This window comes from Caretta caretta, chromosome 1, assembly GCF_965140235.1.
Source record: "Caretta caretta isolate rCarCar2 chromosome 1, rCarCar1.hap1, whole genome shotgun sequence".
NCBI classification, from domain to species: domain Eukaryota; kingdom Metazoa; phylum Chordata; order Testudines; family Cheloniidae; genus Caretta; species Caretta caretta.
The window spans coordinates 58,891,432-58,917,410 of record NC_134206.1 but is presented as its reverse complement, the minus strand read 5'-3'; the positions used below and the strand labels follow the sequence as shown (position 1 = coordinate 58,917,410).

The window sequence follows — 25,979 nt, the reverse complement described above, 5'->3', positions numbered from 1 at the left end:
TATTGTTAATGTAGCACATTCTTTATTACGACTGTAACATTTACCATTTAAATTAAAATAATCAATCCTAAACTTTCTTTATTCAATAATTAATGTATGATACTTCTCCAGGGTCTATCATCATAATTCTGGGTTCACTGCTAATCTATCTTGAATTAATAATGAATCAAATATTTACCAAATAATATTGCACTAATATACACTTTCTCTGATAATTACCTCATCATTTTCAGTTGCATACAACACTTCATTACCAGCACTACCAAATACACAGGCTTGACGAATTAACTTCAGTTCTTCTTGAGAGCAGAGAGCAAAAATTGGCCATTTTCCAACATCCAACATCTTCAGGGCTGATAAGAAAGTAGCATGTATCACCTGCTGAGATTAAAAAGTGATATGAGATATTTAGAAAAAAGGAAAATGTTCAACCTTGTACAATGAAAGGGCTAAATCTAAAGAAAAATAAAGCAGTAGATAAGAAAGGGTATTACTTTCTTCCCCAACCACAAAACAATGTCTTATTTCAAAAGTAAGCTCTGGACAGACAGTGATTAAAAAAACAACCCTACACATCATGATAAAGAACAAAAGAAAAAATTAGAGAAAAGCACCCAATAACGTGTAGACATACTGAGACAATCAGTTCTGTCTCTAGTTTTCCAAAATTTATATTTCAGAAATTAAATTCCCTTGCTTCCAAGAGGGAACAAAAAGCTATTTTTATGGACTTAGCTTGTGCAGCTTAAGTTCAATGTTCTGTTTCTTGGACTATGACAAACATAATTAATAGTTTTCCCTTTCAATATGTTATGCATGGTTGAACTGTATTACCTATGACTAATTTAGGCCCTTATTCCACAAACATTTAGATTCTGATCCAAAACCCACTGAAATCAATGGGAAAACATTCATTGATTTCAATGGGCTTTGGTGCCTAAGTCTTTTACTTCAGTGGGACTACACCTGGTAGTAGGAGTTTGCAGGATCTAGCTGTCTTTCCAATGTCTGTACAGCACTAAGAACAATGTTTGTGTTAACAGCCACTATTCAGTTAGACACTTAAGAATATGTCTAACTAGAGGCATGACACTAGCCCAACTGTAGTCAATGCAGCTACTCATGATGAAAGCTAAGCACATGCTTAAGTGCCTTGCTAAATGAAGGTCTAAATAATGGTCATAAACCCTTGAAAAACTCCATTAAAGTGAGACTATATGCAGTATATGCCACTGATTTGGGGAATTCACCCATGGCTTGTGGCCCCTTTGTGCCAGCTCAACAAGTGCATAGGAGCCATAAAGGGTTTCCCCCGCCCCTCTCCATAAGGAATACCCATGCACAGTAGGCCCTGTGCAGGAGCCAGAGAACCAACTTTACACCCTCCACACACATAGGAGACTATCACCTGCTGAGGCTCTGCGGGTATTCTGCGTGGATGGGAGAGTGACTGTGGTGATCCTACACCTCGGCAATTCTATACCAGCGCAATGGCCCTGACAGGCTACTGCCACAAGGACAGAAGTTAGTCTTTTGGGCTGCCCTATCCTGTGATAGAGGACGAACCAGCCCCCAAACAGATCTCTAAATGAAAACCAGGGTGGATAAAAATCAATGATTGTTTTAAAAAAAAAAAAAAAAAAAAAAAAAAAAGAAGAGGTTTTTTCCTCAAAAAGCATTTTATCAAAAAAATCCGATCTAAAGATAGTTTTAATTAAGATACATTTTAGCTCAAAGATATCTCATCATGGAATAGGGATTATAAATTCTAATTCTGTACTAAGAGACAATATATTCATGTTTAAGAAAAGTTTTGTAAATGAGTTCCAATAGTTCATGAATTAGGGACCCAATCTTATGGGCTTCCCAGGGCTTTTGTATAGATTATTTAGGTTAATCTTTCTATCTACCCAATGGGACTCGGTGCTCAGTCTACAAGATACGATCAGAGATGCTGAGTTTTGCAGTTCTCAAACTGTGGATTTGTGTCTACAGAAATAACATGCTTGTTAACAAAAAAAATTGGTTTTAAAAAATAAATAATGTATAGAGATGAGAAATAACAGACCTCAACCCTATTGTCCCTCTGCAAATTTGTGTACACAGAGTGAATCCCTTACCTCTCTCTAAAAGTGCAAAGTTTCAAAAGGTTCAATGAATAGAAAGAAGATTGTTGGGGGCGGAATAGATCTGGACAAGGAGAAGAAGTCTGGAGATAAATGTGAGAAGGGAGGGACAGGCAGTGGAAACAAAAGTGAAACAGTTTGAGCAGCATATTCCAGAAGTCTTGAGGTCTTTCTGAGTGTAACCTTCATTAATCTGAGATCTACCATACCATTCTCTCACTAGAAGGGAAAACCTACAATGGCAGCAGGCCATAAAAGTTTGGGAATAAGAACCATTCAAGAAATATATGTTTGCTGATGATGTTTTAAAGAAAGTCACACCAGTGAACTGGTGGAAGTCACTTAAGCACGTGGATTCAGAGACTGTTGAAGTGATAATCTCACTTTTAACAGCAGTAGCTTCTTCTGCCAGGGTAGAAAGAATATTTTCTTCCTTTGGACTAATTCATTCCAAACTGAGAAATCATTTGGGACCTGAAAAAGCAAGAAAGCTTCTTTTTCTTTTCCAGATTATGAAGAAACAGGAAAATGAAGGTGAAGATGACTAAATTAGCTGCAGAAGCCAATATTTTAAGTTTCTCATGTTAACCTCTCTGACACAGTCGATTTAATTTTTGGTTTTTTAAAAAATATGTTTCATTCAACTATTTTAAAAACAATTTTAACAGAAACAAACCTGATTTTAAAAAACTTGAATGTTTAACTAAATTCAAAAATTCATATGGTTGTTTTGTTAAAATATTATATGTTTGATGTTGAAGAAAAAAATCCAGAATACACAACGTTGCTGGTTTAGTTCAATAAAACAATTTACAGGTCTGTCTGGTGATATTCTCCTCCTAATACAGCATGGTAAGAAAATCCTCCAAATATTAATGATTAACCTATTGAGCTGGAGATAGTTCACTTCCCAATGACTTCATAAATATCTGCTTCAATTAACTTTGGTAAATGAAATAACCAAACAATCATTCATTTTCTGATATAGCTGTAAAACTAATCTGAAAAGTTTTCAAAATAAATCACTTTAAAAATATATAGTGTGTACTTTCTAAAAATGAAACCTACATCTATCTCTGAGTTGTGAAGAATATCTATTAAGGTTATAACAACCAACAAGAATGCACTTTTATGTAGAAATTTATGATTATTTTTTTCAATATCTTCATAAATGATCTGGAGGATGGTGTGGATTGCACTCTCAGCAAATTTGCAGATGATACTAAACTGGGAGGAGTGGTAGATACGCTGGAGGGGAGGGATAGGATACAGAAGGACCTAGACAAATTGGAGGATTGGGCCAAAAGAAATCTGATGAGGTTCAATAAGGATAAGTGCAGGGTCCTGCACTTAGGATGGAAGAATCCAATGCACCGCTACAGACTAGGGACCGAATGGCTAGGCAGCAGTTCTGCGGAAAAGGACCTAGGGGTGACAGTGGACGAGAAGCTGGATATGAGTCAGCAGTGTGCCCTTGTTGCCAAGAAGGCCAATGGCATTTTGGGATGTATAAGTAGGGGCATAGCCAGCAGATCGAGGGATGTGATCGTTCCCCTCTATTTGACATTGGTGAGGCCTCATCTGGAGTACTGTGTCCAGTTTTGGGCCCCACACTACAAGAAGGGTGTGGATACATTGGAGGGTCCAGCGAAGGGCAACAAAAATGATTAGGGGTCTAGAACACATGACTTATGAGGAGAGGCTGAGGGAGCTGGGATTGTTTAGCCTGCAGAAGAGAAGAATGAGGGGGGATTTGATAGCTGCTTTCAACTACCTGAAAGGGGGTTCCAAAGAGGATGGCTCTAGACTGTTCTCAATGGTAGCAGATGACAGAACGAGGAGTAATGGTCTCAAGTTGCAGTGGGGGAGGTTTAGATTGGATATTAGGAAAAACTTTTTCACTAAGAGGGTGGTGAAACACTGGAATGCGTTACCTAGGGAGGTGGTAGAATCTCCTTCCTTAGAGGTTTTTAAGGTCAGGTTTGACAAAGCCCTGGCTGGGATGATTTAACTGGGAATTGGTCCTGCTTCGAGCAGGGGGTTGGACTAGATGACCTTCAGAGGTCCCTTCCAACCCTGATATTCTATGATTAAATCGAGTCTTTCTGACTGGTGATTTAAATCATGATTTAAATCCACCCTGATGAAAGCAAACTATTTATTTATTTCAAATTCTTAGCTATTGACATCACTGCAATATTTGTAAAGACCTAGTTTTTCAGTTTAGTCTAATCTGGATGTTAGTTACAATTTGTGGCAAACAATAAAACCTTAAGTGATAGCCTAGACCAATTAAATAAATAGCAAAAAAAAAAAGTGAGGATTTCACCCCTGGTTTCTTATTTTTATGTATTTGTTTTTAAAGGACAGAATTTAAATAGATTTGATTTTAAGCCAACAATTCTAAAATAGTCAAACAAACTGTTTTAAAGTAATATGTACTTCATAAAAATTAGTCCATCAGAGAGATTAAAATAGCAGTCAGTCCTTTATTAAGGGGAGGTAGGGATGGGAAAGGATTTAATAATAGGTATTTTAAAAAAACACAATTACTACTAAATATTCATTTTTAAACAAGCATTTCAAAACTATTCATCATATAACTCCCCCATCATATACTTGAAGATATTAAAAACTTTTAAAAAATTCATAATCCCCATTACATTACCAAATCTTTTGATGAAAAAGAAAACCTCCTTTAAAAGTCTACCCAAGAACACCCTTGCACTTGAAAAATATCCACATTTATTTTCAGGCGTCTGAAATAAACAAAGTCTTCATTATCTTCCTCCTTTGTGGTTTTAGATGTATCTGTTTCAATACTGCTTCAGATCACCAAATATATAATCTTTGTGAATTTATCATTTAGACTTCCATATGTAAGTATAAAAATGTCTTCTGAATAAGGATAAAATCCTCCCATTTAGCACAAGCCAATTACCTCATAACAAGTTTGCAAGTTTAAACAATCTAAACAAACAATTCTCCACCAAGACTTCTGTACTGAAATAGTGTCTGAGCCTCAATCAAAATTCCTTCGATTTGTATGTTATCAGTGACTATTTATCACCAAAGATTGTAGAATTCAAAGTTTTAATAAAATTTTGCATCAAATAGAGTACAGCTTGTTTCTCCAAAGTTACACTGATCCTAAAACAAAGACAATAAACTTTGCAATTATGGGGCCTGATGACCTGCGTAACGATCAAGATAACTGCCAGCTGCAGTGAAAAGCCTTAGAGAGGCAGCCCAGGCTGGGCCCATCAGCCTGGTCACAGACTGGTCAATGTATCTGCCCCATCAAGGGCAGATTGCAGAGACATTTTAGCCACCAAGCAGTGCTCTACAAAACTACCCAAAATTCATCCCGGAAAGCCTCGGGGAACTGCTCCTGATCTTCATCTTCTAGAGGAGGTGTGTATCTTTCTACCCAAAAGATCAAAGCACTTAAAGTCCTTTGGGGAGAACTTGAACCTGTCCTGATGGACTCTGTCATTCAATGCCGTGATCACCAAGGAATTCAGGGCTGGATGGGAATAGAACCCCTCGAACCTTTGTAGAGGCACAAAACAACACTTCAAGTGCTTGGCCACCAGTGGTCCTGAGACCAGCAAACCTCAAAGTGCCCTCACAGGCTCAAGGACCACCTCATTAACTGGAAAGCCACTCTCCCCGGGACAAAGGGCTGGAGAATGTCCACAAGTTTATGGGTATTCTTCTGCAGAAACTCCGCCTAAATTCCAAGGGATAAGGTCACATGACATAAAAGGTCCTGTTAGGCCTTGAACTCCTCCAGGATGGAAGGAAAGGATGAACCAGGCAACACTGCATTGTCTGGGGATGAGGCAGAGTCTCTTGATGGGAAAACTCCAACAGCTCTGCAGGAAGGGGAACTGTGGGCATCTGGACTTGCAGCTGATCTGCAACTACCAATGCCACAGAAGCTGGTGATCTTGTTTTTGATTTGGATGACAAGCAAGTCCTGTGGGAGCAAGGAGCTTCCCACTAAGCCCAAGGGGGCCACTGGTATGGGTAAGGCATTGGCGGCCAGTAGGCGCCACACCAGGGGCCTCCATCCTGACCTTGGGGGTGCATGCCATCCCTGGTAGCTGTATTGGTCTACTGATGGCCTTCACACTTCCTCCAGTGAAGTGGAATGGGAGGACGAGGATCCTGACTCTGAAGCAGAGGTGTGTCGGGATCTCGTAGACATAGGAGGAGCAACTCTAGAGGGAGCCAACAGGCAGTCCGACTCGTCAGTGGCCCAGAATGAGGTTGGAATTGGCTCTCCCATGGTAGTTGGCACCAATGGTGCAGAAGGCAAGATCAGTCCCAATGCAAACAGTACCAGAGCACCCGCAAGCCTTGACGTTGAGGACGGTGACAACCTCCGTGGAACCATCCCCAGCATCGACTGCATCAGTGCCAAGGAACGGCCCAGTACTAAAGAACCTTGTACTGTCTCCGATACCATGTCCATACCAACCCCTGCAAGGGGTGCTTCCTGGTGCTGTGCAAAAGGGCTCAAGAGTTTAGCTGCATGCTCTAACTGGGGGGCCATTGCGGGCACCAACCTCACAAATTTTGGACCAGCAGTGAGGACAGGACCAAAAAGCAGAGCAAGGTCACCACAGCCTGTTACTACAACATTACTGACACTGTCGCTACTGGCATTGTTCCCGTTGGCACCAGACTCAACAGACACTCAGAGGCTGGAACCAGAGTCCACGGTACAGGGTGTCTGCCCTCACTACCCTCTACCTAGGGAGGGTCGAAGGCACCCATGCCATCCTGTTCACCAGAGATGGCACCAGAAGAGTCACCCCAGGAGTTGGAGCACTCACAATCAATCATATGTGGCCTCTTCTTTGGTACTGATGGCGGAGAACAACTCCTGCACTTCTTTGGAAAGGCCCGTGCCCCAGAACGGGAAGCAGCAGCACTTTCTAAGCCTGAGGAGAATCTGCAGCCTAAGGAGGTCCTCAGTACTTGGTCAGGCCTCATGGCCTGTTCAAAGCAGGTGCTGCTTCGGGCAAAGGTCCTGTGTCACCTGTTAGAGGGCTTATTCCTTCACCCACTTACTTCCCTGGTCCTTCTCGCATGAACAGAGAGCAACAATACCCGAAGTCCAAAGGTGCAAACAATTCGATGTTTATTGGGGTGAACTTCCAGCAAGCATGATTCCAGTTTCCTTCCTTAGTATCCTCCTTCCCAGCCTTACACAGAGCCTTACCACAGAGCCTTACATCTGTGTCCCTGTTCCCATTCCTACCCTTAGCCAAACAGGATTCCAACTTCCTTACTCCCATTCCCTGTTCCCATTTCCCCCTTTAGCAAAACATGATTCCAATTTTCTTACCCCCATTCCCTGTTCCCATCTCCCTTACCCCCATGCCCATCCCCACCCACTAACTTCTTCATTGACTACAGATTATATAGTAAAACTTGAGTTCTGCTTAGCTATACCTTAACCAATCATTTTGCTGAAATTTAACTAACCAATCCTAACATATTGTAACATGATTATGTAACCAATTATATCCCACCACCTTAATTAGTTTACACCCAGCAAAATTAATTATACAGCAGACAGGAACAATCACAGAACCAGACAGAGATTATACAGACAAACAACAGCAAAGTGGGAACTATAATGACAAGACAATACAGAAGTGAGGATTTCACATCCCAGCCATTGATAAGTGAGTTCTTGCCAGACAGGATGCTATCAAACCAAGCTTCCTTTTACATTTTCTAGGCACTTCCCTTTCTCTGGAGGTGATAGGAATACAATCCTGTCCTGATAGTACCTAACAGCCCCATAGCACCTTATTTCAATGTGACTAGTTTGGAATGTGAGGATGTGACCGTTCGCTTCCCAGCTTATGGCTGCCTCTGCTGCTTAGCCAAAGGCCTGAGCCTAAGCACAGGGCCACAAACTGTCACAGTAAGAGAAGGCCCTTACACTGGCAGACAGTGGTTTTGATTCTTTCTTTTATACCTCTATCACTAGCCAAGTGATAAGAATACACCTAAATTCTTAGAGTATAGGCCTTTACAGACAGGCCTGAATATCTATATCCTAACATCACCTGAGTCCTCTTTTTGAACGACCCAAAGATCGAACAGCAGCACTCTTTAAACTTGGCTTTGCCAAAACAGAGCAAACACCACATGTGGGGGTCACTGTTGGGAATCGCTAATTCACACAAAGTGCAATGCTCGCATCCCAGTGAGGGCATCACTGGGGAGAACTACTGTTACCACTGTGCCATAGTCTAGAACTTTTACTCTAACACTACTGACTATTACCTAGGTACAATAATACTAGGCTTAAAAGATAAATTGCAAGATTGTGACGCAACAACCACAGAGAGCTCCAACTACAGCCAACAGGCAGTGAGAAGGAACTGAGGGGACTCGAGGCAGCGCCACCTCATATAGCCCAGGGAGGGGCAACAGGCATGAGGCATAAGCACTGCCCCTCTATGGGTACTGCTAGGCAAAAGTCTCCACCTCTGGCATGCGCACACACCTACTTGGAATACATGTCTGCATCTACTCAAAGAAGAACTGATTAAAAGCCTTATTTATTTTTCAATGCACCCTACCTAAAGGCATTCACTGAACAGTAAGTCAAAATAATATTGAATGCATCTATAAATAAACACAGTGGCTAAATGCCTTCTTCAGTGCTCTGCATTCCTTGTTTGGTACTGTTTAACATTTGATTATGAACACAAAACCAATGAAATGTTTGTCTAATTAGGTCAGAAAGTAATACTTCAATGTTGATATTTGATTGATGTGCAGTTTTTGAGTTTTCTTTCTTTTTAAAAATATCACAGACTCTTAAAGTGACTGCTTTTCACAATGTCACAGACTGTTCTCCAAGCTGCATTTGCTGATGTGATGTAGCCTGAAGTTCTAAAGAACAACCATGGTTTATCTCCATCTGCACAAATTTCCTGGCTTTCATGAACATGGACACTGGTTTCTTAAAGATTTAGAGTCTGTGTTTCAGTTCTCTCCTATCTGCCCAGCTGATGGGTCAGAACAAATAACGGTGTGGTTTTCTCTTCAGTAACATCCCTAGTCTAGAGGCACTCAGAGATACCCTTATATAAAATGTAATGAAAATTACAGCATTTCTTTAACATTACTTACAATCTAAAATCATACATTGTGGGAAACAATGAAAAAAAATTACCACCAAAACTGCCTAATACAAATATTGTTATATTAAAATCCTCGTAAAATATAAAAATAGAGATGCTTTAATACAATTTACTAACACCCATGAATTAATTAGAAATCTGTCTTAGGAATTAACAGATGTGTTCGACACAGTAAGGGACTGAGATGATATTTGTGGCTCCCTTATTTTCAAAATTGATCTCCTTGACTTCCATACTCCACGTCCAGTTTTCTCCAAAAAGTCTGAAAGGTTTTATGAACCCCTGGCCTGACAATCTAATAACTCCATATAAGACAATCCACTCTTTTAGCATTTTGTGTTTTTATGATAGTGTGTAATGGTCCTTCTCAAGTATTCAGGTAGAAGAGGTTAGTTGCCTTGTACAGTAAACTGGAGTTCTTTGAGATGTGTGTCCTTATGGGTGCTCCACTTCAGGTGCACGTGTGCCCCATCCACCTTTGATGGGAGATTTTTGGTAGCAGTGCCCATTTGGCCCATGTATGCATCCTACACATCCGTGTGTCCCATAGTGGGGATATACAGGGTTGCACAGATGAACTGGCCTTAGTTTCTTCTCTACTGCAAAGTCCCACAAAGAAAACTCCAAAGCAGAGGAGAAGGAGGGCAGGTAGTAGAGCATCCATAGGAACACACAACTCAAAGAACTCCAATTCCTGCACAAGATGAGTATTCTCTCCTCCTTCAATTAGTGTTCCTATGGTGCTCCACTTCAAGTTATTTCAGAGCAGTACTTTCATCAGGATGGGGGAGCTTCAGAGCTGAGTCTAATACTGAAGACAAAACTGCATTGCTCAGAGCAGCATCTGATCTAGAAAAATGAACCACCACATAATGTTTGGAAAAGGTATGTATCGAAGTCCAGGTTGTAGCCTTGCAAATCTCAAGAAGAACATGTTTAAATAACACCACTGATGTAGACAGATATCTCATAGAATGAGCTATCACCCTACGATGAGGTTAAATATGAGGATACATCCTGAGATCCACCTCCAGATACTCTGGGTGGAGACTATGGACGCCTTGGATCTGTTCCCAATCAAAACAAATAGTCTGAGAGACTTTCCACATAGGAGGGTTTTATCTGGACAGAATCAAACTAATGTCCAAAGTGTTGAAGGCAGCACCTTCCTTAAACTGGTTTGGGTTTGGGAAAATAACTTGGGAGATGGATGACTTGGTGGATGTGAAATTCAGAAGTCACTTTAGAAAGGAACTTAGGATGTAGTCATAGTCAAACTCTGTCTTTGAAGAATAGTGTAAAAGGAGTACAGGCAATCCTCGGACTTATGACACAATTGGTTCCTGAATATCACGTCTAAAGTCAAAAATATCGTAACTCAAATTTCCCATGGGAACAATGTCACATCAAGCATCGTAAAGTCAAAACCGACATCGTAAAATCAAAACACAATGAGTATTTATAAACATCATAAGTGCCGTTCGTCATAACTCAAACGTCAAAGTCGAGGACTGCCTGTATCTGCCGTTACGTTATGGGGTTTCATAAGACAATTAAGTATCAAGTTTAGATCCTTTACAGATCCTTTCCTAATCTAAGAAGAAAGGTTTCTCAGTCCCTTGGATGAGCATACACTGAGAATCCCTCAACAGAGGAACGGAATGCCTTTACAGCCACCAGTGAACCCTAATGGAACTCATAGATAATTCTGACTTTTATCATTCCAATAGTCAAGGCTGGCAGAGAGGGAAGAATTAATGGGTGAAAATTGTTGTCGGACACACCAGTGTTGAAATCCCTTCCATTCTGAAGGTAAGTACTTTGTGTAGACATTTTTCTATGGTTTAATAACACCTGTGGTACCTCTGCTGAATAGGAAGAGTCTATTCCTGAGAATCATTGAGCAGCCAAGCCTTGAGATGAAGAATTCCCAGATTGGAATGGAGAGTCTGACCGGAGATCTGAGAGAGCAGGTGGGGAATGGACAGAAGAGTCAACAGTGGAGAGACAGCAAAGCGAATCAGGTAAGGGTACCAGACCCTCTGGGCCATGTTGGAACCACTAATGTGGTCTTGGCTTTATCTTGCTTGATCTTGTTTATCAATTTGAGGATGAAATATGTTGGAGGAAACACATACAAAAGACCCTTAATTCATGGAACAAAGAAGGCATCTCAAATGAATGGAGGCTCAACCTCTGCTCAAGTGGAATTGTTTGCACTTCCTGTTGTTGACTGTGACAGTGAAACCCACAGAAGCCCTGAGGTCAGTAATATGTGACTAAGAATCTGAGAGTCCAACCCCCATTTGTAATCTTGGGAGAAGTGCTTGCTGAGATTGTCATCCATGGTATTTCGTACCCCTAGAAAGTAAGTGGCTGAAATGAGGGTATGATTGGCTATCCACCAGTTCCATAGCTTTATTGCTTTGGCACAAAAGAAAAAAGGATCTTCCCCCACTCCCTTGACAGGTGATGGAGAACATGCAGGCTATGTTGTCTATCATGACCTTCACAGATTTGCCCCCAATTAATAGGAGGAAGTGAACACAAGCATTCCTGACTGCCCGCAGCTCCAAAAAATTGATATGTAAAAACGCTTCTTGGACTATTTGCCCTGAATGGTGTGTGTCCCTAAGTGCAACCCCCTCTCCAGTCCAAAAGAGATACATCCGATGTTATGGTGATGATTGGGTAAGGTTAGATGATCAGAAGTATAAAACAAGCCCCTCATACAAAATGAAACATATAAAAAGTAAATAACTGCACTAAACTAAACTTAAAGGCAGAAGCTAAATTCTGAAGGATAGAAACAGGCATGCTAAATGTTCCATCCCAGGCCAAAGTGGTGAGAAGGAACTGGGGGATGGGGAGGTTGCCCAAGCAGCTCTATATATCTTGGGTACAGAGCATGTGGTTGTGTAGAGCGCATGCGCAGGCTGTATGAGCACTGCTACCAAAATCTCCAATCAAAGACGCATGGATCACACGCACACCTGACATTGAGCACCCATAGGTACACTACTTGAAGAAGATGATATTAATGGAAGAACTGCCTCTGACTGCCCACCTACTGTGCTGTTGAGAAGTCTAAAGACCAAAATTGCAAGCAAGTCCAAACACTAAGGGAGATTTTATCTTTGTGAATGTAGCTTTCATATTCACTGCTCCACAACCAGTGCAGGCTTGGATCATTCGACACTTCTTCAAACCATCTGATCTTAACAACCTGTACAGAAACTGGCTAGCCCAGTTTTCTTTCTAGGATAGTTAATTTTAAAAATTCTCTATTATGCTCCCAAACTTGAATTAAGTGTTTTATTCAGTTCTACACTCCCAGGATGAAAAAATGGCTAGAGGAAAGTTATCACATCACTGTAGAATAATTAATTCCTACAGATGCGTGTTGCCAAAACACTAGGCCAGAATGAATTAGTGTGGAGTTGCATGATAAATTAAATTAAAGTGATTCTGTAGACAAGGGGAACAAGTCAAACTACTTAATAAAAATATACTGCTCCTCTGTTTAACGTTCTCTTGAATCAGATGAGAACATTAACACTTGTGAGAGAAATGCTGCGTATCTAAATTCTTGGTCTTGTGATACTCTCATAACCTTTATTAAAGCACAACTGTAATGCAGTCAACTAAACTTCTTTAGTTTCAAGTAATGTACCATGACGTGCACAATACAAACTCATATTCTGTTGTGATGCTCAACTCTGACCTTGCCAGTGACTCCATGGGAAACAGGAGATTCAGGCTCCATATGGACTCGATCCTGTACCACAGGCCTGCACAGAAATAATTTTGGTTAAAATCAAGATGCCATATTCCTTGTGACTGTATCTTATGGAATTTTCTATCTTTTAAAGTGTTTTAATTCAACTAAAATGTGTGTGTTGAGAAGGAGATCAAGGACAGGACAAACTTCTTGGCATTTGGTCTGTAAAATTACAAAGAGGGACTCTGGCCTGCTGTTCTCCCACCGAAAAAGGCAGTTTTTCAAAATGGATTGAAATTAAGATAACCTTCCAATAAGTTGAGTTGAATATTCTCAGGCTAGTTTTTAGCCTAATGGTGATTTGGGTGGAGTGGGGGGCGGGGGGGGAAGGAAAAATTTTCATCTGTTTTTCAGGTATCTGACTCGGAGTGGGAAGGAAAAAGTGTGTCTAATGCTTAAAGTAATTTTCTACATCCTTTATGCACTCTAATAGAAAGAATGAATTTAAAACTTGGCTAATACAAATGCTTAAAGTGATAATTATGTGCTTTTCTAAAGCTGAACAAAGCTGACCAGGAAACAAAGATATGATGATGTAAAAAAGATAGTATATTGCACATATGCCCTGATTAGCAATAACCCCCTCAGATACTGTTCCTTACAGTTCTACTCTGGAAAGTGACTTTATGGATATAAATTGGGTTTTTGGGTTTCCAATTTTACTGTTTAATGATTCCCTTAAAATTTTCTGTTTACAAGGAAAACTGACAGCTCTGCAAACTCAACCTGGTATCCGAATGTCAAGTTATGTGCTTTCCAATTCTTGCATCAACAACAGGAACAGATTGTACAGATCAGATGCTGCCTTCAGATAAACTAGTGCAACCCCACTATCCTCAAATTCTTCCCTTAACTACATATATGCAACCCTGTTGCCCTTAGTGAGATTGTACAGATGGCCATGTTATTGAAACTGTGTTAAAAATTATTTATTGAACAAGCCAAAAAATAATTTAATTTTCTCAAAGGCGTGTTGATTCTGCAGGGCAGACAGTAATAACAATCTTACTTTTTCCACTACAGAAAGTCAAATAGAATTCTGAATAAAGACAGGGAGTAGATCTGCTGAGCAATAAGGTGCCACTTTTAATATAATCACTTTTTAGGTGAGTACTACACCTTAAAGAAGGCATCAAAAGAAGCTCTAGAGATCTAGCTACCTTTCTGCTTGACATACATACTTCTAATTTCAAATTCTGTACACTAATACACAAGCCAAAGATATACATTTGAAGTGTGTATGGAATCTAATTAGATAGAGTTAAAAAATGCTTCCTTCTATTCTCTTACCAAACCAAATCCCAAATAAAATTAAAATGGCACAGTAACTATTGCTTAGCCATATTACATGTACATACCTTAAGGCATACATTTAACCGCAAATACAAAATGCTGTATATGTAAAACGAATTAATTACACCTACTTTGGAAACTACCATTTTGAATTTCTTGATTTTATGCATTTAACATCCCAAACATAATGAGATTACACATATGTTAAGGGCGGACTCTTCATTTGCCCAAATTGACTTTCATCCCATGTTCCATAGGATACCCTATTATTTCCACTTTATCCTCGTCTCATCTCCCCCCTCTACTTTTTCCACTTATAATAGGGTAAAACAGAAGCAGTTAACTTCATGCTTGTCTGTTGGGTTTCCCACTGTGTTTGTATACCACCTAACACAACAGGGCATCTGTCTTGGTAAAAAAAACTGTGTGTGCTGCCAATGCACAACAAATAATAGTACATTATGTTTGTGAAGGGTGCCACGTATGTGAACATTTAACTTAAGAATGTGCCTAACTTTAAGCATGCAAGTAGTCACATTGAATCTAATGGGAACACTCAGATGCTTATAGTAACTTGCTAATTCTGGACCTTATGTAGTATTTAGCCTTCTGGTCTTCCAGCTCTCCTTAGCAACCCTGGCATATGTCCCACAGGAGACATTTAGGGCTTTCCTAGAATACAGTAAATTTATACTACTGACAGGTTTCCTAAGAGTATAGTCATGAATTATGGATTAGATTTTCCAATTTAAATGTGAATACGGAATTCTACATTTTGGAAGGGTTAAGAACATAGGAATTGAAGAGACCTCCTCGGTCATCAAGTCCAGACCTCTGCTATCACAGGAAATCCTGTCATATAATCTTACCAAACTCAATATTAAAATGAGTTAGGTTTTTTATCTTCATTATTCTTATAGAAAGGCTGTTTCAGAACCGTACTTCTTTAATGGTTAGAAACCGTCTTCTAATTTACACGCTAAATTTATTCATGGACATCTTATACCCATTTGTTCCTGTGCCAACATTGCCCTTAAACAGTTCTTCTCCTTCCCTGGTGTTTGCCATCCTGGTGTATTTATACAGAGCAATAATATCCCCTCAGCCTTTGTTCTCATTGATCTGAAACCTATAAATCAATGCTATTTATCACTGGATTGGAATATTGTAATTTATGTTTAGAACAAAGCATGCCACTTTTGTCTTCAAATTCATTTCTATTCGTTAGTAAACGTCCACATACTTTAGGATGGTCCATTTCAACTACCATTATTCTAATTCAGTGGAGGAAAGAGATTCTCCACTCCCCCTCTTCTTCACCTTTAAGAGAAGATCAGGGAGGTAGAACACCTTTCAACTCATTTCCAGGAAAAAGGAGTAACTAACTCTGGGGACAAATTCTGCAAGCTGTTCTGAATGGACAGACCCCTGCCCTTGCACAGAGTCCCCCCTGGAGTGCCTTGGGTTCCCCCAACTACCAGGGGGTTGTTCCTTTATCAGAATCCCTTTAGAAAAGTTTAGTGAAAAAATACACCCTGGTCTCTAGATATTTGCATGAAAGGTGTTCTTTCTAAAATATTAGATTTCAGTTTAACTGTTTAACTTGAGTCCTTTAAAAAAAAAAAAAGTAATGTAGCATGGAGCCACCAATTTGATCAAAAATTATTTTACCTGTATATTTTTAAAGTACTACTGATGATCCATCTGTAATCACATGTCTTGTGTATTCTTAGGAAGTCAGATTACCAGAGCAAGAATGCTGTTGCTGAAAAATAAATACTAAATACTCAAAATAAGACAGAAGAAAAAAATACTTTAATCACATAAAAAATATATATAAATAATGAATATTCAAGAACCACAGTTACAGCAGAAAAATACAATTTTAGCTGTTACTGAGATGTTATCAGAGATCCTCATCTACCAAATCTTAAAATATGCATTAAATAATTGAAATGCCTTACTTTGAAACAAGTATCCAAAAGACATTTGTTTGCATACTAGTTTTTGTTACATTAAAAATAACCAACACAAGAGAATGCCTAAAGATGCAAGGAAAAAATGATCTATGGTTTAAGATCTAGTCACAATTTAAATTTCAGTTTTTCCAATAAATTATATAGAACATAGGGGCAGGGAGCAGGAAACAGCAAACTTTATTCTAAAGACTCAGTTCTTAAGTGAAGACACCAGCATTTTATTTTAATAGAAACACATACAAAAAGATGATTTTATATAATATATTTTAGATTCTCACATAAACACTCCTATCTGGAACCCAACTACAAGGTATAATACCAGAGCCAGCATGTTCTTGTGGACAGACCTTAGGACTGGGAATTCCTACGTTCTAATCTTGGGTCTGTCCTTGACTCACCATGTGGCCTTGGACAAGTTACTTATGGGCCTTCTACAGAAGAGATAAGATTGAGTTTGGGGACCCAAGTATAAGTTAGTTTCAATTAGAAACATAGAACAGCATTTTACTATACATATTTGATCAGGTCCATTGAGCTAATTTCTATTTGTAATGTAATTTCTATAAATTATCCCTCTATGTGTGTTCCGTGTGAGCAGAATTTTTTGGTATACAGTTTAGTCTTTCCTCCCACTTGTTTGGAGTGTTTGTGAATCCCACTGATCACACTCACGTGTCTCTCTGGATGGCTCCTAAAACATACAAGATTGAAGTTTCTTTATATAGGGCCTATAACCACTGGTTGAGAGTTGGGGGAGAGAGAAGTATGAGGAAAAAGCCATAATTAATGACCTACTGATGTCCTTAGAGAGGGGCCAAACCTCTATTCCAATACTTCTTGATTTCTAGGCAGCCTTTGATCATGAAGTGCTGCTAGCTTATATAAACGACATGGCAGGAGCAGAAAGAATAGTACTCAGGTGGCTTCATTCATTCCTTCCTATTAAACGTATCACAGAGAATGAGGGGCTCCCTCTTTCCTAGAACACTCATTTTGGGGTTCCCTTTTCAATATGATCTTGCTTCTTCAACATACAACATGAGAACACTTGAGGAGATAGTGAAATGCCATGACTCCAATATCAACAATAAGCTGACAACACATAGCTCTTCATTTGCTTCTCCACTGATGTGACCTTTTCCATTACCAAGATGTTCCAGAGCCCGGAAGAAATAAAACATTGGTTGAAGAGCAGCTAGCTCAAACTGAATCTTGACAAGATGGAAGTGATGCTACTAGAAAGAAGGGAAAAATGTGACGAACTTACTGGAACAGTGATCTCACCCTTGACTGAGAGCATCCAAAGATCATCCGTCAAGGAAGTACAAAGCCATGGGGTCTTTTTGAATTCCTTACTGCTCCTGGACACATACTGGATCAGTGGCAAGGAGCCACTAATTCACAATCTCCACTGGCTGGTTGTCTCTTTCCAGATTAATTTTAAAGGCAGTTTACAGGCTACATCTAAGATACTTCAAATACCACATACCCATCTTTTACCTTGCAAGACAGCTACACGCTGTAGGGATGCTACAATTAGAATGGCCCAGGATAAGACAGGTTTAGGGGCATAATCTATCTTTTCCAGAGGCAAGACTTCAGCAGCAGAATATCTTGTCAGAGATCAGATGGAGCCCAATCCTGACTGTATTCAAATGTAAGGCCCTGATCCCTGTGAATAGATCCATTGAAGTCAATGTGGGTATAGGCCCTGAACCTACAACTTATTGCAAGACTCACCTATCTGAAAACACCTTTTCCCAGGATGAACCAGTAGCTAGGGAATGAAAGAAGGGGGGGGGGGGGGGCGAGAGAAAGAGTAACACACAGTGAAAAGAACAAACAAAAGAAAAAAAACACACATGTACACCAGGAACAAGGAAGATGTTCAAAATATTGCCCTTTAAGGCAAGCTCAGTGCTATCTTTGTTTTACCACATAGGTTACATCTACACTTGGAGCTAGGTGTGCGATTCCCAGCTTGTGTAGACATGCTAGCGCACTAAAAATAGTAGCATAGCTGCAGTAGAGCAGGCAGCAGTGAGTGGTGGCACGGGGTAGCCGGCCTGAGTACAACCGCCCCCTGGACCCTGTGGTCACATACCCAGGGAGCTAGCCTATTTTTAGCATGTTAGCTCAATGAGACCTAGTGCACATATGTCTATGCAAGCTGGGAACCACAACCCTAGCTAGCTCCAAGCATAGACATACCCTTAGATACTGCTATGATAGGCATGTTAGAAATATCACAAACATATTAGAAATTATTTGAAGATGTTCAAGGCTACTAATATTTTGAACCCAAGAAACAACAGGACAGGAAGAGAGCTAAGAATAAGATTTAAAAACTCAATGTTGTGAACAATCCTTTTTTGTTCTTTTCCTCCTTTTATGGTTTACAAAGAAATGTCAGTTTATGATGCTATATTTAAGGCCAGAAGGAATAATGTTGCTTTAAAAAAAAAAAAGAGAAATCTTAAAGAAAGAGTAAGGGTCAGAGAGGTGATTTAAATAAACTGATTTTCATTACTTGACTTACATGTATGGGTAGCAGAAACTGAGATGAGGCAAGTTATTTGTATTCATAGTGTAGAATGTTTTTTTCTATTCTTCAACCACCTCTAGTCAAATGAAATAATACATTAAGTAATAGATTTCTACCTACCTGACTGTGGCAAAAATTAAAGATACATTTGGTAATAAATATGAATCTTTAGAAAAAACTAGAAGAAAATGATAATCAATTAATCACTACCAAGCAGAAGATGAATAATGTAAAAAAGGCAATATAAATGTACAGAGGCTACTGAAAATAGTAACAAAGCTTGTATAGAAATTGTGAGTCTGTCTGAGCGAGCAGATCCACAGAAAATTCCAGGTAAAGATCTGAAGATCAGGAAAATTACAATTAGACAAATCTCATCTTGCTAAAAGTTACAAAATTCAAATTAAAATATCACCACCTCTTTCTACAAGAGTAAACATACTTTTTGAAGGTAGTGTTTCAGATGATGAAAGTTGAATGTAAGAATATTTTGGAGTTACAATGGGATCATTTTCAGATAATTAGTGAGTAACCCCAGCTGTGAGGAAAAGGGTTATGATTAGTCCAAGAATCTTATTTCTCCAGATCTTTCTTAAATGTCACAAAATAAAAATAAATATTTTATTAATGTAAGATCTACCTTTTGGGAAAATAATGTAACAATATTGTTCCTGTACGCACCTCTAATACCTGTGATCTTAAGGGAAAGTACGTTTTTTTTTTTGTGGCTGATGCTGCAAAATTTTTAGAGGCCCTACTTGAGAAGCCAGTTCCCGCTCCACTGGTCATCAATTTCAAAACATCCTCTTCCTCAACACCATGTAATCCACTCTGGAATGAAACAGAACTATAATAATACTGATCTTTGGGGCAGTTATTCTGTTTTTGTTTTAGTACACCTTGCCTATTGCTAAGCACTGTGTAAACTTGCAGCACAGATTTGACTTGCTGGAATTTAACCAGTGGTGAGCTGGAACCGGTTGTTAAATTTAGAAGCCCTTTTAGAACCGGTTGTCCGAGAGGGACAACCGGTTCTAAAAAGGCTCCTAAATTTAACGGCCGGCCAAAAGTGGCACCTTAGGCGCCACCACAATGGGTGCTCCAGGGCTGGAGCACCCACAGGGAAAATTTGGTGGGTGCAGAGCACCCACCGGCAGCTCCTCGCCCAGCCTCAGCTCACCTCAGCCTCCTCCCCTGAACGCGCCGCCCCGCTCTGCTTCTCCGCCCCCCCCCACCCCGGCTTCCCGTGAATCAGATGTTTGCGTGGGAAGCCTGGGAGGGCGGAGAAGCAGGCGGTGGCTGCTTCGCACTCAGGCCCAGGGAGGCGGAGGGGAGGTGAACTGGGGGGAGGGAGGGGCATAAGGAGGGCCACCCGCGCCACAGCTGGTAACCCGGGGGGCACATAGGGGAACCGATCCCCACCCCAGCTCACCTCCGCCTCCCTGGGCCCGAGCATGAAGCTGCCACTTGCTTCTCAGCCCTTCCCGGCTTCCCACGCGAACAGCTAATTCGCAGGAAACCGGGGAGGTGGGGGGGGCAGAGCGGGACAGCGCATCCACGGGAGGAGGCGGAGCGGAGGTGAGCTGGGGCCGGGCATGGGGACAGGAGCTGCCGGTGGGTGCTCTGCACCCGCCAAATTCTCCTCGTGGGTGCTCCAGCCCTGAGGCACCGACTCCCTGGGTGCTCAAGGCGCCACTTTTGATGTGATCGGTGGGGGGAGCGGCTGCTCTCCCAGCTATGCTACCCCACCTCTAGGAGCCAGAAGGACCTGCTGGATGCTTCCTGGGAGCTGCCCCAGGTAAGCACCGCCGGGATTCCCCAGCTCGCCCCCCCAGCAGGTCCCTCTGGCTCTCAGGGGCGGGGCACGGTGGGCACCCACTATGGTGGCCCATGAGACCCTCCTGCCCAGTTCTGGGGGCAGTCAGGGGACAGGGGAAGGGGGTGGATGGGGCAGGAGTCCCGGGGGGGGGGACCACAACCCCCTCGTGGGGTGAGAAGGGAACCAGTTGTTAAGATTTTGGCAGCTCATCACTGAATTTAACTGTATATTGACTCTCCCTCTCTATTTCATGGCTTTTAATTTGGCATGTTCTTCCCCCCATTGGCAATTTTTTCCCCCAGCTGGCAGTGGTCTTATGCTGCTTCATTTTTTTCTTCTTTTTTTAAAATAGGTTTATCTTCCCGGTTCTACAACTTGACAATGCAAACAATTATATTGCTACTAAGGGTAAAAACTAGCTGGGTTAATTAATAAATGTTAAACTTTTATTTTTTTTAATTAATTGTAAAGTATCAATTCAATATTAATACTTGCTCCTATTTGAAAATTAAAAAGAAAAATTCAGTCCTCTTTTAATTTAATGTTATTTCAAATTAATATAAACAGAAGTACTCCCCAGGCTTTCAGTCTTTAGAAGCATTCAGTGAGGCTCTGCACCGTCATAAGTGTCTGCTAACGTGCAGCTCCCTGCACTATCAGGACCTTTGTTTTCAAGAACATAGCTGTTTGAACTCCAGGTGCCATGCTTCAAATTTCACATTTAAATTGCCATTGGTCCGGAGGAAAATTGATTTTTAAGAATATCGGTATTTCAGTAAAAAACTATTTCAGGTCTGTGCAATGTTCTGAAGATTGCATTTACCCCTTTGTATCAGGGCATGTCAGTTCTCATATGGTCTGTCAATACTTTAATTCCAAACATCTGAGCCCTGCAAAACCTAGACTCAATAGATGGATCACCTCAAATCTGAATTCCTTTTTGTTTAATCATACAATTAAAGTTGTCTTACTAAACATTTATTGGACAAATCTATATTAGCACAGGTCCTGATCCTGATGCCTTTATGCATGCAAAACCCACAATGACTTCAGTGGGAGTTAGGCAAGCGTAAGAGCCATAGGACTGGGTAGGACATTTGAGGTGCTAACAATACTATTTATTTACTACAGTACACTGTGTGACCAATAAGTAACTTAAGTACTATGTAAATTCTGTGTGCTATACTACTGCGACCCCACTGAAGTCAGCCGTGTTTGTGCTTATTCCCTTCAATGGATGGCATCTACTTTACTCCTCTTTATCATGATGTGCAATGTCAGAATCTAGCTGGAGCCTTTGATGCCAAGAGCATAGCTAGATATATAAAACAATTGGACTTTTTTAGAGATAACATAATTACAATTGTAAGGATTTATTTTGTTTGTGCAAAACAGTTGACATTTCTCCTGTCTCAGGACACAGGCCAGACTCTATGCAAGGGGATAAGAAGACTTTCCCATGTGTAAATTATTCTATAATTACCCATTTGAGGATTTTGTTAATATTTTCCTGAAGTATCTAGTACTGGCCAGTGTCAGAGGCCGATGGACTGAATGGAGCATGGACCTGATGCAGTATGGCAATTCCTGTTTTTTCATCTCTGATCCTGGACTCTGAGATAGTAGCAATGTCACAAAACGTGTTCCCATATAACTGTCAAGAAAGCTTCACCCTCTTCTGGTGGACTGACGCCAAGCCATTGTAGCCTAGCCCTTTGTGAGGTTCAGGCTGGACAACACCACTACCACAGCTGGGGCCAACTGTGAAGGCCTCCCACACATTACAGCTACATAATGCAATATACAGTTAAATTCCAACTAGTCAAATCCTTTATATTGTGCTGCAAGTTTACACAGTGCTTAGCAACAGGCAAGGTGTACTAAAGCAAAAACAGAATAACTGCCCCAAAGATCAGTATTATTATAGTTCTGTTTCATTCCAGAGTGGATTACATGGTGTTGAGGAAGAGGATGTTTTGAAACTGATGAACAGTGGAGTGGGAACTGGCTTCTCAAGTTGGGCCTCCAAAATTTTTGTAGCATCAGCCACATAAAAACAAACAGTACTTTCCCTTAAGATCACATGTATTAGAGCTGAGTACAGGAACAATACTGGCACATTATTGGCTGTCTGCCAATCCAAATGCAAGGTCTTGGTTCCTATCTACAAAATCGCAAAGGGGCAGAGGCCCAGGAGCCTCCTCCACACACACCCTGAAAGGCAGAAGCATTCAGTGAAGCGCTGCAAGGGCCCAAAGCCCTTCACCGGGCTCCCCACCTTCCTCAGCAGAGGCAGAGAATTAGGCGGAGCCACTGTAACCAGTCGGAGAACACTTCAATCTCTCTGGTCACGCAATCACAGACATGAAGGTCGCTATCTTAAAACAAAAAAACTTCAAATCCAGACTCCAGCGAGAAACTGCTGAATTGGAATTCATTTGCAAATTGGATACTATTAATTTAGGCTTAAATAGAGACTGGGAGTGGCTAAGTCATTATGCAAGGTAGCCTGTTTCCTCTTGTTTTTTCCTACCTCCCCCCCCCCAGATGTTCTGGTTTAACTTGGATTTAAACTTGGAGAGTGGTCAGTTTAGATGAGCTATTGCCAGCAGGAGAGTGAGTTTGTGTGTGTATGGGGGTGGGGGGGATGTGAGAAAACCTGGATCTATGCAGGAAATAGCCCGACTTGATTATGTAAAGAGTTGTCACTTTGGATGGGCTAGCACCAGCAGGAGAGTGAATTTGTGTGGGGGGGTGGAGGGTGAGAAAACCTGGATTTGTGCTGGAAATGGCCCACCTGATGATCACTTTAGATAAGCTATTACCAGCAGGACAGTGGGGTGGGAGGAGGTATTGTTTCATATTCTCTGTGTGTATATAAAGTCTGCTGCAGTTTCCACGGTATGCATCTGATGAAGTGAGCTGTAGCTCACGAAAGCTCATGCTCAAATAAATTGGTTAGTCTCTAAGGTGCCACAAGTACTCCTTTTCTTTTTGCGAATACAGACTAACACGGCTGTTCCTCTGAAACCTGTAACCCTAAGTGCCTCCCTAGCGGCAGGGGCTTCCTGGCCGCCACTTCACCCAGCACCTTCGAACTGGGGAGCGGCTGGTTTGGAGGAGCGAAATCCTCCTGTGAGGGCGGGGCCCCGCAGGCGACAGCCCCTTTCTCCGGTGTGCCCCGCCAGGCCAGGGCCCGGCCCCGCAGAAACACGGGTCAGAGCAGGCCCCGCTGGCTGCCCGCGGATCCGCTCACTGACCGTACGGCCCAGCCACCGCGACTCTCCCCGAGCGGAAACAGCGCTTGGAGGGCGGGCGCGGGGAGTGGACTCTCTAAGAAGCGCTCGGCTGCTACCGCGCTGTAGCAGGCGGAGGGCCCGGCCCGAGCGAGACAGGCTGAGACTACGGCTCCAGCGGCAGCGCCCCACGCCTGCCTCCAGCAACGGCCCCGGCCCCCCCAGGCCCGCGGGACGCCGCCGCCGCCATTGCTCCCCGACCCCCTCGGGTGGCGCTGGCGCAGCAGCGGGCGGCTCCCGAGGGGGCGGGGAAACGTTCCTGTCCAACTGGACCGTCGGCGCGACCAAACGGTAACGGCGCCTCGCCCCAGAGCCAGGCGCGCGCAGGCTTCTCTCGCCGCAGCCCGAGTCGGGGCGTGGGGCGCTCGCGGCCCCCCCCATCGCTTACCTTCCTCCCAGGCGGCGACGGCGGCAGCGCCTCCTCCTCCCTTCAGCTAGACCCCGGCCGCTCCGCTCAGGCGCCTCCTCAGCCCGCGGGGGAGGCGAAGGGGGAGGAAGCGTTTTGGCGCCTCCCGCCGTTCACAGGCTGGCTGCGGCAGAGCCTTTAAACCCCTCGAGCCAGGGGCACCAGCCTCAGCAGGCTGGCGCGGCTTTGCCAGTGCCTGCGCGCGGGGAGCCCGGCCCTCTCCCGGGGGCCCAACCGCCCCCCGGAGCTCCCGTGGGGAGAGAGCAAGACGGGCGAGAGCTAGCCCCGCCTCCCCCGGCCGCCTGGCCCTGTTCGGTGGCTGCCAGCTCCTGGCTGCAGGCTCAGGGGTGAATGTTGCCTCCCGGCCCCTTTGCCTCTGCGCGCCCTGTGCCATGGGAGGGGGCATCCCCTGGGCTCTGGGGCACAATCAGCGCCTCTCAACACTTCCCCAGCTCCCGGGTAGAAGTGGGGGGTGAAGCCCGAGTCAGAGACTCCAGATGTGCCTGGGGGGGGGGGGGGGGGATACATTGTTTGTACAATGTACCCCCCCCCAAGAAACAAAATGCTGTGGGGTGCCAAGGAAACAGCTTTGGTAACAAGACACGGGAGGGGCAACACTTAGGGGTGGGATGTAGGGCCCAGATGATCCACAGTGTGTTTAGACACCTACCCTCCAGATTTTAGGTGCCAGCATCCCAGCTTTAGGAACCAGTGCGATCTATGAACCCCCCGCTCGGCTGTTACCCAACCCCGTAGGCATGTAAACTCACTCAGCAGCTAAATTTTTGCTGTAAAAGTTCCCTAAGTGCCTATGTGTCAGCCTCTGGATGTAGAATCATAGCACTGGAAGGGACTTCCAGAGGTCATCTAGTCCATTCCCCTGCATTCATGGAGGGATTAAATATTATCTAAACCATCTCTGACAGGTGTTTGTCTAACCTACTCTTAAAAGTTTACAATCATGGAGATTTCACAACCTCCCGAGGCAATTTATTCCAGTGCTTAACTTGACGATTAGGAAGTTTTTCCTAATATCCAACCTAAACCTATTCCGCCCTTGCTGTAGTTGCTTCTTGTCCTAGCCTCAGAGGTTAAAGAGAACAATTTTTCTCCCTCCCTTTTTCCCTGTAACAACCTTTTATGGTATTTAAAAACTATGTCCCCTTTCATTCATCTCTTCTCCAGACTAAACACACCCAGTTTTTTCAATCTCCTGGCATAGGTCATGTTTTTTAGACCTTTAATAATTTTTATTTCTCTTCTCTGGACTTTCTCCAATTTGTCCACATCTTTCCTGAAACGTGGTGCCCAGAAACAGACATAATACTCCAGGTGAGGCCTAATCAGACCGGAGTAGAGCAGAAGAATTATTTTTTGTGTCTTGCTTACAACACTCCTGCTAATACTTCCCAGAATGATGTTTGCTTTCTTTGCAACAGTATTACAGTGTTCACTCATAATTGGTTAGTCTCTAAGGTGAAAATCTTTTTCACTAGGAGGGTGGTGAAACACTGAAATGCGTTACCTAGGGAGGTGGTGGAATCTCCTTCCTTAGA

At 42.3% G+C, this 25,979-nt stretch overlaps 1 protein-coding gene across 21 annotated transcripts in view; it reads right to left on the bottom strand.

Annotated features, from left to right (window-relative positions):
* Positions 1-24,675, bottom strand: part of LOC125636591 (RCC1 and BTB domain-containing protein 2) — a 93,979-nt gene extending 69,304 nt beyond the window's left edge. For 13 of the 21 annotated variants that reach the window (XM_048850018.2, XM_048849969.2, XM_048850040.2 and 10 more), the window contains exons 1-4: positions 24,406-24,674; positions 16,050-16,143; positions 13,029-13,095; positions 220-381 (exon numbers count right to left, since the gene is read on the bottom strand). In XM_048850018.2, the coding sequence (XP_048705975.1) occupies positions 220-381; positions 13,029-13,070 (204 nt within the window). In that variant the 5' untranslated portion in view covers positions 13,071-13,095; positions 16,050-16,143; positions 24,406-24,674. Of the gene's footprint in view, positions 1-219; positions 382-13,028; positions 13,096-16,049; positions 16,158-18,097; positions 18,119-18,896; positions 19,013-23,981; positions 24,233-24,405 lie in introns of those variants that run through there. The other 8 variants (XM_048850106.2, XM_075128477.1, XM_048850099.2 and 5 more) reach the window with 8 other exon arrangements.
* Between the last annotated feature and the right edge of the window lie 1,304 nt (positions 24,676-25,979).